This window comes from Schistocerca piceifrons, chromosome 7, assembly GCF_021461385.2.
Source record: "Schistocerca piceifrons isolate TAMUIC-IGC-003096 chromosome 7, iqSchPice1.1, whole genome shotgun sequence".
Taxonomy (NCBI): Eukaryota; Metazoa; Arthropoda; class Insecta; order Orthoptera; family Acrididae; genus Schistocerca; species Schistocerca piceifrons.
In genome coordinates this window covers 522,387,973-522,403,743 of record NC_060144.1, presented here as the reverse complement: position 1 = coordinate 522,403,743, position 15,771 = coordinate 522,387,973, and the positions used below count along the sequence as shown (strand labels likewise).

Here is a 15,771-nt window from a genome sequence, read left to right as displayed (position 1 = left end):
TTATTGTTATTGGAAATTCAGATACTGTAGTAGTATTGTAATCATAAAGCAATAAGCTATAAATACAGCTTTCCTATTTGCTAACAACGTTTCACTGTTGTATATTTTATATACATATTTATACATTAAAAAGTGTATTTTGTCTATAATATTACAGTAATGTGTAAAAATGTGAAGTAAATCGGAAACGAACATTTTGAGATTTTTGGTACCAATATTTTCCCTTTATATATTACACACAGATTACATTCAGATGTCGCATTACGTTAGAAATATACGTACATTAAGGAATTGGCTACCTAAAAAACATAGGATGTTGTGTGAAAATTTAAAAGCAGTCGTTCAAGAACTTTCGGAGATCACGATTATGAACAAACGAACATTTATATTTTAATTTATATGCACTGGTGTCCAAATTTAAAGCAACAAACTGAAATTTTACAAAGTCGCGTTTATTTTATTACAAAACACTACAAACAGCTTATAGTAAAGTAGAAACAATGTAAAGAATACGGAACGTAAACAACTGAAACATGCATAACGGTAGACAAATATGGTCTTCGTTTTTTTCCAGTTTTACGGATTTAGACATGCATTCCGACAACTGGTTAATGGGCTCAGTATTGGGTCTGATCACCTCTGGCAGCAATACAGACCTGACAACGACAGGGCATGTTGTAAATGATGCCATCCATCTCATGTTGAGGCAGTAACAGCCATTCTTCCTGCAGCGCTGCTGGCAAGTGTTGGACAGTGATTGGTGGATGCCAGCGTGATGCAACCCGTGTCGCTAGCGCATCCCAGACTTGCCCCATGGGACCCAAATCGGGGGAGCGAGCAGACCACGCCATGCGTCCAAATTCTTCCGTTTCCAAGAAACTATCAACCACCTGTGTTCTATGCGATCGAGCATTATCGTCCATCAGCACGAGGTCTGGACCCACAGCACCTCGTAACAACACCACGCGAGGTACCAAGATTCGTCACAATACCTGACGGCAGTTAAACGTTGCCGTTCCAATTGTACAAGTTCATGAAGAGGTGTTCTATTGTTCAACATATTCCCTGCTCACACCATTAGGGAGACTCCCGAAATCGTGTTCCACATTTCTTCCAGATGCCAATCCGTCGAAAATCACTCTCCAGACCAAATTGGCACTTATCTGTGAAAAGAACGTTGGCCCACTGTTCGCCATTCCAGGTGGCGTGTTGACAACTCCAATGTAGACGTTCTCTCCTGTGAAGTCACGTCAGTGGTAAACATACGGCAAGTCTGCGGCGATAAAGGCCACTCTGCCGAAGCCTTCTGTACACCGTTTGCCTCGATACAACACGTCCAGGGGATGCAGCGAGGTCAGATGCCAACTGCCGTGCAGTGCTAAGGCGATACTGTCGTGCCCTTGTGTCCAAATAACGGACCTCTTTTCCTGGTATCACATCTGGGTGACCATGCTCTTGTCTTCGGGATATAGTTACAGTCTCTATGAACTGTCGCCACATTCGAAAAACAAAACGATTCACTTTAACCCATCGGGCCATTCCCCCCCCCCCCCCCCCTCCCCCATGCACCATGGACCTTGCCGTTGGTGGGGAGGCTTGCGTGCCTCAACGATACAGATAGCGGTACCGTAGGTGCAACCACAACGGAGGGGTATCTGTTGAGAGGCCAGACAAACGTGTGGTTCCTGAAGAGGGGCAGCAGCCTTTTCAGTAGTTGCAGGGGCAACAGTCTGGATGATTGACTGATCTGGCCTTGTAACAATAACCAAAACGGCCTTGCCGTGCTGGTACTGCAAACGGCTGAAAGCAAGGGGAAACTACAGACGTAATTTTTCCCGAGGGCATGCAGCTTTACTGTATGATTAAATGATGATGGCGTCCTCTTGGGTAAAATATTCCGGAGGCAAAATAGTCCCCCATTCGGATCTCCGGCCGGGGACTACTCAAGAGGATGTCGTTATAAGGAGAAATAAAACTGGCGTTCTACGGATCGGAGCGTGGAATGTCAGATCCCTTAATCGGGCAGGTAGGTTAGAAAATTTAAAAAGGGAAATGGATAGGTTGAAGTTAGATGTAGTGGGAATTAGTGAAGTTCGGTGGCAGGAGGAACAAGACTTCTGGTCAGGTGACTACAGGGTTATAAACACAAAATCAAATAGGGGTAATCCAGGAGTAGGTTTAATAATGAATAGAAAAATAGGAATACGGGTAAGCTACTACAAACAGCATAGTGAACGCATTATTGTGGCCAAGATAGATACGAAGCCCACACCTACTACAGTAGTACAAGTTTATATGCCAACTAGCTCTGCAGATGACGAAGAAATTGAAGAAATGTATGATGAAATAAAAGAAATTATTCAGTTTGTGAAGGGAGACGAAAATTTAATAGTCATGGGTGACTGGAATTCGAGTGTAGGAAAATGGAGAGAAGGAAACATAGTAGGTGAATATGGATTGGGGCTAAGAAATGAAAGAGGAAGCCGCCTGGTAGAATTTTGCACAGAGCACATCATAATCATAACTAACACTTGGTTTAAGAATCATGACAGAAGGTTGTATACATGGAAGAACCCTGGAGATACTAAAAGGTATCAGATATATTATATAATGGTAAGACAGAGATTTAGGAACCAGGTTTTAAATTGTAAGACATTTCCAGGGGCAGATGTGGACTCTGACCACAATCTATTGGTTATGACCTGTAGATTAAAACTGAAGAAACTGCAAAAAGGTGGGAATTTAAGGAGATGGGACCTGGATAAACTGAAAGAACCAGAGGTTGTACAGAGTTTCAGGGAGAGCATAAGGGAACAATCGACAGGAATGGGGGAAAGAAATACAGTAGAAGAAGAATAGGTAGCTTTGAGGGATGAAGTAGTGAAGGCAGCAGAGGATCAAGTAGGTAAAAAGACGAGGGCTAGTAGAAATCCTTGGGTAACAGAAGAAATATTGAATTTAATTGATGAAAGGAGAAAATATAAAGATGCAGTAAATGAAGCAGGCCAAAAGGAATACAAACGTCTCAAAAATGAGATCGACAGGAAGTGCAAAATGGCTAAGCAGGGATGGCTAGAGGACAAATGTAAGGATGTAGAGGCCTATCTCACTAGGGGTAAGATAGATACTGCCTACAGGAAAATTAAAGAGACCTTTGGAGATAAGAGAACGGCTTGTATGAATACCAAGAACTCAGATGGAAACCCAGTTCTAAGCAAAGAAGGGAAAGCAGAAAGGTGGAAGGAGTATATAGAGGGGCTATACAAGGGCGATGTACTTGAGGACAATATTACGGAAATGGAAGAGGATGTAGATGAAGATGAAATGGGAGATATGATACTGCGTGAAGAGTTTGACAGAGCACTGAAAGACCTGAGTGGAAACAAGGCCCCCAGAGTAGACAACATTCCATTGGAACTACTGACGGCCTTGGGAGAGCCAGTCCTGACAAAACTCTACCATCTGGTGAGCAAGATGTACGAGACAGGCGAAATACCCTCAGACTTCAAGAAGAATATAATAATTCCAATCCCAAAGAAAGCAGGTGTTGACAGATGTGAAAATTACCGAACTATCAGTTTAATAAGTCACAGCTGCAAAATACTAACACGAATTCTTTACAGACGAATGGAAAAACTAGTAGAAGCCAACCTCGGGGAAGATCAGTTTGGATTCCGTAGAAACACTGGAACACGTGAGGCAATACTGACCTTACGACTTATCTTAGAAGAAAGATTAAGGAAAGGCAAACCTACGTTTCTAGCATTTGTAGACTTAGAGAAAGCTTTTGACAATGTTGACTGGCATACTCTCTTTCAAATTCTAAAGGTGGCAGGGGTAAAATACAGGGAGCGAAAGGCTATTTACAATTTGTACAGAAACCAGATGGCATTTATAAGAGTCGAGGGACATGAAAGGGAAGCAGTGGTTGGGAAGGGAGTAAGACTGGGTTGTAGCCTCTCCCCGATGTTGTTCAATCTGTATATTGAGCAAGCAGTAAAGGAAACAAAAGAAAAATTCGGAGTAGGTATTAAAATTCATGGAGAAGAAATAAAAACTTTAAGGTTCGCCGATGACATTGTAATTCTGTCAGAGACAGCAAAGGACTTGGAAGAGCAGTTGAATGGAATTGATAGTGTCTTGAAAGGAGGATATAAGATGAACATCAACAAAAGCAAAACAAGGATAATGGAATGTAGTCGAATTAAGTCGGGTGATGCTGAGGGAATTAGATTAAGAAATGAGGCACTTAAAGTAGTAAACGAGTTTTGCTATTTGGGGAGCAAAATAACTGATGATGGTCGAAGTAGAGAGGATATAAAATGTAGGCTGGCAATGGCAAGGAAAGCGTTTCTGAAGAAGAGAAATTTGTTAACATCCAGTATTGATTTAAGTGTCAGGAAGTCATTTCTGAAAGTATTTGTACGGAGTGTAGCCATGTATGGAAGTGAAACATGGACGATAAATAGTTTGGACAAGAAGAGAATAGAAGCTTTCGAAATGTGGTGCTACAGAAGAATTCTGAAGATTAGATGGGTAGATCACATAACTAATGAGGAAGTATTGAATAGGATTGGGGAGAAGAGAAATTTGTGGCACAACTTGACCAGAAGAAGGGATCGGTTGGTAGGACATTTTCTGAGGCATCAAGGTATCACCAATTTAGTATTGGAGGGCAGCATGGAGGGTAAAAATCGTAGAGGGAGACCAAGAGATGAATACACTAAGCAGATTCAGAAGGATGTAGGTTGCAGTAGGTACTGGGACATGAAAAAGCTTGTACAGGATAGAGTAGCATGGAGAGGTGCATCAAACCAGTCTCAGGACTGAAGACCAGAATAACATATCAGTCTGCGAATGTCCTGCTTACATTCTCCCTTTGTCCCTCCACCGTCTGGTAAGCGTATTCACTATGTAATGGATTAGGACTACCCGGCAAACACTACCCCGTTTTATAGGTGCGCTGACATCATCCTTGGTGAGGTTGTTCGTTGACCGGAGTGCTATCTTTCGTGCAGACATCCGTTGACAATGTATACGATTATGTCATGAATTAGACACAGGACGGGGCAATAGTTGTTTGTTTCTTTAATTTTGGACACCAGTGTATGTAGTATTTGTTTGGCTTGTGTCTATGTGGCCAGAGTGTGCACGCTAGTAGTTGTGTAACTCGTGTGTTGCAGCTGTAACAGCTGCAGCGGGCTGTGGCAGACGGTGGGCCAGGTGTACGCACAGCTGCTGCTGGCGCTGGCCGCCGCTTCCAGTCTGCAGCAGCCGGGACCAGCCAAGAGCGCCGGAGCTCACCTCCAGGTACCGTACTGGCGCATCCCACACTCCACACTCTGCAGTCCCTAGCCTCGCTTGCCTACACCGTCGTTGCGACCACACCTTCCCCCTCCCCCCTATCAGTGTATTACTTTTGGGCACTGTCGCTGTTTGTGTAGCCGAGGGCGTTAGCTCTCGCCTATGCGGTGGCTCTCACTGTAAGGTAGTTGGTGCCAACCCAGAGGCGGAAGAAATTGTGGGTCAGAAGAAATTTGCGATACTTATGTCTGCATTGGCAAGTGATATTGGGTGCTATGACATGACTTCTTGGTGGGTATTTTGAATTCCATTGTTTGATACTATTATTCGATGTCAAGTTCTTGTCGGTTTCGAGAGAAATTATTTTTTCAATGTGTGCTGATTGTGAGGAACTAAATACTGTCGCCGTCCCGGCTAGCCGCGCTGTTTCCCGAGTGGGAAGGCGTGCCGGTCCCCGACACGAATCCGCCCAGCGGATTTGTATCGAGGTCGGGTGTGCCGGCTACCATGTGGATGGTTTTTAAAGCGTTTTACCATCTGCCTCAGCGAATGCGGGCTGGTTCCCCTTATTCCATCTCATTTACACTATGTCGGCCATTGCTGCGCAAACACTGTTTCCACATATGCGCGTACACCATAATTACTCTACCACGCAAACATTTGGGGTTACACTAGTCTGGTATGAGACATTCCGGGAGGGGGGGGGGTGTCCAATGGGGGGCCGAACTGCATAATAACCCTGGGTTCGGTCTGGGGCGGCAGTGGGGTGGGTGCGTACTGCTGTGGCCTGTTGTGGGGTTGTGGACCAGTAAGGGCTATTGTGGCATGAAGCCTCTCTGTCGCTTCTAGGTCCCCGGTTCAATACACAAATACTGTCTCTGTTCGATACTGCAGTGTCTGACGAAACATTCCATCGTAATTTGGAATAACACAGACACTGCAATATCATATTTATCCACCAGGAGGTTTCTCCCCTGTAAAGGAATATACATAGTGGATGTATCAGCACAGGTGGTAGACACACGGTTGACGACATTTGGAAGCTTGGGTACGGTAGTGAGCCATATTCGGATAGCCTAATGGTAAGGCGACTACTCGTGATAAGCGTGAAATTTGGGTTCGAGCCCCGGTTCGGCACAAATTTTCATTGTCTCATCCGATTATACAACTGATGGTTGTCCATATTAGCAACTGCGAATACATTTCATGCAAGCACTTTATCATCTGTCGGAGCGTTCCTCAAACAGTTTTGACATCATTGGGGAGTGATGTGGGGTGTCCCCCGTCTCGCTGGAGGTACAGCTTACACATGATCAGCAGGAGATTTCTGCAAAGTTCATCAATTGGGGACGATGGCAGACGTATTGCAGGTCCCATCTCTTTACTTGTGGACGTCCCCCAGATGAAAATACTGCCAGTACTTTCCTGAAAGGTTTACTATTGCCGAGAGTGACACATCACTTGATGTGGTTTGACGAGCTAGTATCCCGCCATCGCCGTCCAAGGACTCTTCAGCACGCAAGACGTTTTCCCATTCATTGATCTTCCAGTCGTGGTGCCCTTGTGTCCCTATTAACTTCTCTGTCCTGTGAGGTGCGGTGAGCAGAGATACACGTGTGTGACGGAGATAGTTGTTCTGTCTCGTTTACCACAGGCAAAAAGAGTGCAACAAGTGCAACAGGCAGCGCGTTGTCGGCGCTCCTTTTGATCACTGTGATGAACGAAGTCATCAAGAGAGTGAAGAAACAAGCTGATAAGGAATTCAACGTATTTGCCGTTCCAGATGGAGTTGTGGTCTGAAGAAACGAAGAGGACAGAGTTTAACAAAAATTAAACACGTGGAACCAAGGCTTGAGACATTTGGGCCTAAAAACCAGCTATAAAAAAAACAGTTGTTATGTCAGTCAGCAGTCGAGGATTACGTATGAATATAACTTGGATGGCTAAAAAACTTTGACCTCTTTCAGTACCTTGGTAGTAAATCAAGACATCAGGTCTTCCACTGATATCACTGTTGTTGTTGTTGTTGTGGTCCTGAGACTGGTTTGATGCAGCTCTCCATGCTACTCTATCCTGTGCAAGCTTCTTCATCTCCCAATACGTACTGCAGCCTACATCCTTCTGAATCTGTTTTGTGTATTCATCTCTTGGTCCCCCTGTACGATTTTTACCCTCCACGTTGCCTCCAATACTAAATTGGTGATCCCTTGATGCCTCAGAACATGTCCTACCAACCGATCCCTTCTTCTGGTCAATTTGTGCCACAAACTCTTCTTCTCCCCAATGCTATTCAATAACTCCTCATTAGTTATATGATCTACCCATTTAATCTTCAGCATTCTTCTGTAGTAATACATTTCAAAAGCTTCTATTCTCTTCTTGTCCAAACTATTTATCGTCCATGTTTCACTTCCATACATGGCTACACTCCATACAAATACTTACAGAAACGACTTCCTGACACTTCAATCTATACTCGATGTTAACAAATTTCTCTTCTTCAGGAACGCTTTAGTTGCCATTGCCAGTCTACATTTTATATCCTCTCTACTTCAACCATCATCAGTTATTTTGCTGCCTAAATAGTAACACTCCTTTACTACTTTAAGTGTCTCATTTCCTAATCTAATTCCCTCAACGTCACCCGACTTAATTCGACTACATTCCATTATCCTCGTTTTGCTTTTGTTGATGTTCATCTTATACCCTTCCTTCAAGACACTGTCCATTCCGTTCAACTGCTCTTCCAAGTCCATTGCTGTCTCTGACAGTACTACAATGTCATCAGCGAACCTTAAAGAATTTATTTCTTCTCCATGGATTTTAATACCTACTCCGAATTTTTCTTTTGTTTCCTCTACTGCTTGCTCAATATACAGATTGAATAGCATCGGGGAGAGGCTACAGCCCTGTCTCACTCCCTTCCCAACCACTGCTTCCCTTTAATGCCCCTCGACTCTTATAACTGCCATCTGGTTTCTGTACAAATTGTAAATAGCCTTTCGCTCCCTGTATTTTGCCCCTGCCACCTTCAGAATTTGAAAGAGAGTATTCCAGTCAACATTGTCAGAAGCTTTCTCCAAGTCTACAAATGCTAGAAACGTAGGTTTGCCTTTTCTTAATTAAGCTTCTAAGATAAGTTGTAGGGTCAGTATTGCCTCACGTGCTCCCATATTTCTACGGAATCCAAACTGATCTTCCCCGAGGTCGCCTTCTACCAGTTTTTCCATTCGTCTGTACAGAATTCGCGTTAGTATTTTGCATTCGTGACTTATTAAACTGATTGTTCGGTAATTTTCACATCTGTCAACGCCTGCTTTCTTTGGGATTGGAATTATTAAATTCTTCTTGAAGTCTGAGGGTATTTCGCCTGTCTCATACATTTCGCTCACCAGATGGTAGAGTTTTGTCAGGACTGGCTCTCCCAAGGCTGTCAGTAGTTCTAATGGAATGTTGTCTACTCCTGGGGCCTTGTTTCGACTTAGATCTTTCAGTGCTCTATCAAATTCTTCACGCAGTATCGTATCTCCCATTTCATCTTCATCTACATCCTCTTCCATTTCCATAATATTGTCCTCAAGTACATCGCCCTTGTATAGCCCTCTATATACTCCTTCCACCTTTCTGCTTTCCCTTCTTTGCGTAGAACTGGGTTTCCATCTGAGCTCTTGGTATTCATACAAGTGGTTCTGTTTTCTCCAAAGGTCTCTTCAATTTTCCTGTAGGCAGTATCTATCTTACCCCTAGTGAGATAAGCCTCTACATCCTTACATTTTTCCTCTAGCCATGCCTGCTTAGCCATTTTGTACTTGCTGTCGATCTCATTTTTGAGACGTTTGTATTTCTTTTTGCCTGCTTCATTTATGGCATTTTATATTTTCTCCTCTCATCAATTAAATTCAATATTTCTTCTGCCACCCAAGGATTTCTACTAGCCCTCGTCTTTTTACCTACTTGATCCTCTCATGCCTTCACTACTTCATCCCTCAAAGCTACCCATTCTTCTTCTACTGTATTTCTTTCCCCCTTCTTGTCAGTTGTTCCCTTATTCTCTTCCTGAAACTCTGTACAACCTCTGGTTCAGTCAGTTTATCCAGGTCCCATCTCCTTAGATTTCCACATTTTTGCAGTTTCTTCAGTTTTGATCTACAGTTCATAACCAATAGATTGTGTTCAGAGTCAATATCTGCCCCTGGAAATATCTTATAATTTAAAACCTGGTTCCTAAATCTCTGTCTTACCATTATATAATCTATCTGAAACCTGTCAGTATCTCCAGGCTTCTTCCATGTATACAACCTTCTTTTATGATTCTTGAACCAAGTGTTAGCTATGATTAAGTTGTGCTCTGTGCAAAATTCTACCAGACGGCTTCCTCTTTCATTTCTTCCCCCAATCCATATTCACCTACTACGTTTCCTTCTCTTCCTTTTCCTAGTATCGAATTCCAGTCACCCATGACTATTAAATTTTCGTCTCCTTTCACTATCTGAATAAATTCTTTTATTTCATCATACAATTCTTCAATTTCTTCGTCATCTGCAGAACTAGTTGACATATAGACTTGTACTACTGTCGTAGGCGTGGGCTTCGTGTCTATCTTGGCCACAATAATGCGTTCACTATGTTGTTTGTAGTAGCATACCCGAACTCCTATTTTTTTATTCGTTATAAAACCTACTCCTGCAGTACCCCTATTTGATTTTGTATTTATAACCCTTTATTCACCTGACCAAAAGTCTTGTTCCTCCTGCCACCGAACTGCGCTAATTCCCACTATATCTAACTTCCCTTTTTAAATTTTCTAATCTACCTGCCCGATTAAGGGATCTGACATTCCACGCTCCGATCCGTAGAAGACCAGTTTTCTTTCTCCTGACAACGACGTCCTCCTGAGTAGTCCCCGCCCGGAGATCCGAATGGGGGACTATTTTACCTCCGGAATATTTTACCCAAGAGGACACCATCATCATTTATCCATACAGTAACGCTGCATGCCCTCGGGAAAAATTATGGCTGTAGTTTCCCCTTGCTTTCAGCCGTTCGCAGCACCAGCCCAGCAAGGCCGTTTTGGTTAGTGTTAAAAGGCCAGATCAGTCAATCACCCAGACTGTTGCCCCTGCTACTACTGAAACGGCTGCAGCCCCTCTTCAGGAACCATACGTTTGTCTGGCCTCTCAACAGATACCCCTCCGTTGTGGTTGCACCTACGGTACGGCCATCTGTATCGCTGAGGCACGCAAGCCTCCCCACCAAAGGCAAGGTCTATGGTTCATTGGGGGAGGGGGGGGGGGGAGCTGAAATCACTAACGGTATTAAAAAAACTCGATTTTAAAATTAAGTTGGGAGTCTTCTATAGTACAACCAAAGTCCCGGAGAGGCAAGAAAACAGTTTGCCTGGCATATTTTTACGTGCCTTTGAGACCTGTAGTATCGACAGCAGTGACAGTAATAGACTCCAATTTGCAGAAATGAACTTCCTGAGATTAGTACTCCAGAAAACAAGAAAAGATAAGAACCGGAATGAGAAAATCTTTCAAGAATTACAAGCGAAGTAATTATTATACCAAAGTGTAAGAACGTTGAATTTTATGTGGTTTCGACATGTAAAGGGGATGAATCAAACAAAAACAGCGAGAAAATGGGTTGAGAAGGAACTTGAAGGCAAGAGACCTACAGGGTGGCCCAGGAAATGGGAGAGCAGTCCAGTGAAACAGGATCTGAAAGGAAGAGGATTGGAGGGGCACCACGCTGAGAGGAAGGGAGTGTACGTGGACGGACGAAGGTGGACAGAGCTCTTATAACACACCCTGGCAACTGGAGATGGTTAAAGAATGATGACGATGGTGGTGGTTCTGGATGGTATGGCTGCTCATCGGTTGTCGTCCAGTACTGAATGGGCAAGTGATTTGCTGCAAAAGTTTACGAAGGGCATGAGCTGAAGTACGGCGTGGCAGAGGGGAAGTGTTGAAAATGTGTCATCACATTATGTTGGGACAGCCAGTGGGAGCAGTCTTCGGTACCCAATGACGAGCTCTAAACGAGAGTCCATATCCCATAAAATAAGAACTGCTAACATTCTGACTTCGGACGTCTGTATCCCTGAAGATGAGGATTGATAGTATTACATTCTACGATTGCCTCATAATACGTAGAGCTTTTGCACTTCCTTGTTATCACAAAATGGTTATTAATTCATCAAAAAAGCGAAGCCTTAGTTGCGGTGACAGTAATACATCTGCTAATAAACTCCTGTCGCAGACGCTATAGTGCGCATCGTGGAGAGGAGGAAGGAAGGAATATTAGGGCTTAACGTCCCGTCAGCATCGTCATTTACAGACAGAGCACAAACTCGGATTGTTTCAAGGATGGGAAAGGAAATCTGCCGCGACCTTTCAAAGGAACCATCCCGGCATCTGCCTGGAGCGATTTAGGGAAATCACGCAAAACCTAAATCTGAGTGGCCGGACGTGGGTTTGAACCGTCGTGCTCCCGGACGCGAGTCCAGTGTGGTAACCACTGCGCCATCTCGCTCGGTTGATGGAGAGGTTTATCGTTGATATTCGGAGAGCGTGTGTTACAGGAAGAGCTGGGAAACATATAACTTCCTTCCACATACGTCTCACGAAATGACCACGATAAGAAAATCAGAGAAATTAGAGTCCATACGCAGGTTTAGCGACGATCATTCTTCCCACGTGCCATTCGCGAATGAAACAGATAAAGTACGAATTAGAAAATACCCTCCTTCACACACGGCTGGGTTGATTCCAGCGTACAGATGTAGGTGTAACATATTCCGAGACCTAGGTTACCGTGTTCGGTGACCGTTGGCGAAACCAACGGCTGTGAATGATAGAAAGAAATCATCTCGTCGTTATGTCACTGGATACTGAAAATCAAACAATTAGTTCCTGCCAGCGTGACGTAGGATGTTAAGATGACACGCTTCAAGATAAGCGGGGGAACGGATTTGGTCGAAGAATACACGATCTGATAAAAAGTATCCGTACACCTGTTAGTGGCCATCAATATGGCGTGCGCCAGATCTTCACCTTTGAAACGGCTTGAACCTACTGGGGACATTAAAAAAAATTTCCATTCCATTGTGGGACGTTGTACAGTAACCGATTTTGAATTACTTCAGTATAAAACCGGTCCTGGTTGCAAATTTATTTAATATCACTGACGCGTTTCACCCTTATAGGGCGTCCTCAGATAGAGTCAAAGTAGCTCGATATGTAACCCACCCGCCATAAAGTGGACGCAGAAGTAACAGTATATGTAACCCATCCATTATAAAAACATATGGGTTAAATATCCAGTTACTTTTGCGTCCACTTTATGGCGGATGGGTTACATATCGAGCTACTTTGACTCTATCTGGGTTACATATCCTGTTACTTTTGCGTCCGTTATCCATTTATATGGCTTTGTGACGGATGGGTTCCTTATCAAGCTACTTTTACTGAATCTGATGATGTTCCAAAGGGTTCACCATGTTGCTTATATTAAATAACTTTGCAAACAAGATTGTTTTTATTCGAAAACTGCTGGGGACACTTTGATGAGGTGTCTGAATGTCTTTGGAGGAATGACAGGCCATTCTTCCTCAACAGCCGAAATCAGAGCAGACGCTTGTGTCTGCAGGGAAGTCGATGTTCCTTCTCATCCCACAGGCGTTTAATTGGAATGTCGGGACTCCGGTCAGATCATTCTATTTCAAGAATGTTAATGTCCCGTCGACATCGAGGTCATTTAGAGACGGAGCACAAGCTCGGATTGTTTCAATGATGGGAAAGGAAATCGGCCGTGCCCTTTCAAGTGAACCATCCCGGCATCCGCCTGGCGCGATTTAGGGAAATCGCGGTAAACAGGATAGCCGGATGGGGGTTTGAACCATCGTCCTCCCGATGGGAATCCAATGTGCTGGCCACTGCGCCACCTCGCTCGGTTCACAATAGGTTCACCAAACTCAGACTCTTCCACTGGACTGCAACGGAATACATCGTTATTCATCAGTCCAGATGACTCGTTTCCATTCACACACTGTCCAATGTCGTCGCCCTTTTTACCACCACAAGCGTCGCCTAGAATTGCCTACAGAAACGCGTCGCTTATGAAGAGCTGCTCCATCACCGTATCCCACCTTTTCAAGCCCCTGCTCACAGCCACTGTATTAGCTGGACTGCTGGTAACACACTGGAACTCACGAGTGGCTCCTTCAGCTGACTTTACACAATATCGCACAACGACCCTCCACAACGCTCGACAGTCCCTCTCAGTTAGTACGAGAGCTCTGCCTGGTCGTGGTTTTCCCTTCCCGTTTCCACTTCACAGTCACACGACTAACAGTCTACTTGGGCGACTGAAGAAGGGTGAAATATCCTGATGGATTTGTTGCTCAGGTGACACGGAATGGCTAGCCCACTTTCCAAGGCATTGAGCCCTCCCGACCGAACCATTTCTCTGTCACTGCTTCTCCGCTGACAAAACAATACTCCCCGTTTACCTTAATAATGTCGGGCCCACCTCTGGTGACGTATAGAGGTAAATTCCGCATTGCATAGGGGCGGCCGGATATTTTTGATCAGATAGTGTGTGCCTCGTGGCAGGGAGAACGACGGCTCTCCAGTGAATCTGCCAACCACCCCCCACCCCCACCCTAGTGGTGCTACACCCACATATCCCACCGGTAGTAGGGTCCGGGAATCATAGCTTCAAACAACAGCGACAGTGTAACCCTGAGTCCGACTTGGAAGTGTGTTCAAATAGCTAATGATTAGGGCGACTTCTCGAGATAAAAAATAATTCCAGGTATGTCACACATATTCAGATGTCACAAGACAATCTTATTATGACGTTACAAGAGGCGGCTAATAGTCAAATATGGACGTTGTATGATGCGCCGAGGGATAGAGGTTATCTCGAATCTGACAGGACGTAGGGGCGATGTTTATTGAATAGTTGTCAATGGGGCAGAGATTCTAGGTGTGGTACAGGAAGACAGAATGGAGCGAGTTAGCAAACTATGTTTGGATCAATGGGACATGGTAAAACTCGACGGCAGGTTTAATCTAAGAGATTGGAGCGGGACATTTGAGAAGGATGGGATGAAAGTGCATTTTCTTAAGCGTAATTTTAATTTTCATGCTGTATAGTAGAATTACAATGAATCGAGACAGACAGTTTTATTCGTCTCAGTGGGAAAAATTTAGCGATTCTCTGAGACAGTCTGTCTGATAAATACTGTCGGGGAAAGGCGCAGCCACGAATAAACACAACTGCAGACACATTAGGTGTCTCAAATAAAAGATAATGCCGTATTCAAACCATGTTTGATTAAAATTCCGTGTCGATGTCGCCGGTTGGTCTGACACTACAGCTGTAATTACGTATGGCAAACGAGCACGTTGGACAAAAAATTAGTGTCTCTCACATTTGCCTTCATAATACTCTGAATCTGATGACGAAGAGAACCCGCAAGTTACTTCAGATATGACACATCCTGCTGTTGGTTAGATCTTACGGAGATACAACATCGCGGGATGTTGATTGCATTCATGTTGCCATTCATCATGACCTTCAGCACATAAAGTGCTTTGCAACTTTCATATTTGAACTTGCAGATTACACTGGTCCAGATCTCTAATAATTTGCAAAGGATCATTAAATAGGGGTGCATAATCCCAGTCTTTCACATTCATCACGAGGCATTGTTTATGCATGATCCTCCAACAAGTGACTCTGAGCACTATGGGACTTAACTTCTGAGGTCATCAGCTCCCTAGAACTTAGAACTACTTAAACCTAACTAACCTAAGGACATCACACACATCCATGCCCGTGGCAGGACTCGAACCTGCGACCGTAGCGGTCGCGCGGTTCCAGAGTGTAGCGCCTAGAACCGCTCGGCCACTCCGGCCGGCGATCCTCCGACAGTTGCACTCCCTATTCTTTTGTATTGATAATCTAGCAGACAATATTAATATAAAACTCATACTTTTCGCAGATGACGCAGTTATACATAATGTAGTATTATCTGAAAGAAGCTGCACAAATGTCCTGTCAGATGTTGATAAGATTTGAAAATGATGTAAACATTGGCGATTTGCTTTAAATGGTTGAAAATTTAAAATTTTACACGTCACAAAACGAAAGAAAGTAGTATCCTATCGCTCCAGTATTGATGAGTCGCGGTGGGATTCGGTCAACAATTATAAATAACTGGATGTAACAATTTGTGAGGATATGAAATGAGAAGATCATATAATCTCATCCGTATGTAAAGCTGGTGGCTGATTTCGGTACATTGGTAGGACACTGAGAAAATTCAGTTGGTCTACAAAGGAGACTGCTTACAACACATGTTGCTCACATGTTTGGGACCTGGAAAAAATAGAACTATAAGGGTATGAGGAATGTTTGCAAAGAAGCGCAGCACGTTCGTTCGACGGTTTGTTTGGC

At 43.9% G+C, this 15,771-nt stretch overlaps 1 protein-coding gene across 1 annotated transcript in view; it reads left to right on the top strand.

Annotated features, from left to right (window-relative positions):
- Positions 1-15,771, top strand: part of LOC124709061 — a 387,186-nt gene that overhangs the window by 260,689 nt on the left and 110,726 nt on the right. Inside the window, exon 3 of the mRNA XM_047240710.1 lies at positions 5,184-5,321. Coding sequence (XP_047096666.1) covers positions 5,184-5,321 — 138 coding nt within the window. The remainder of the gene's footprint in view (positions 1-5,183; positions 5,322-15,771) is intronic.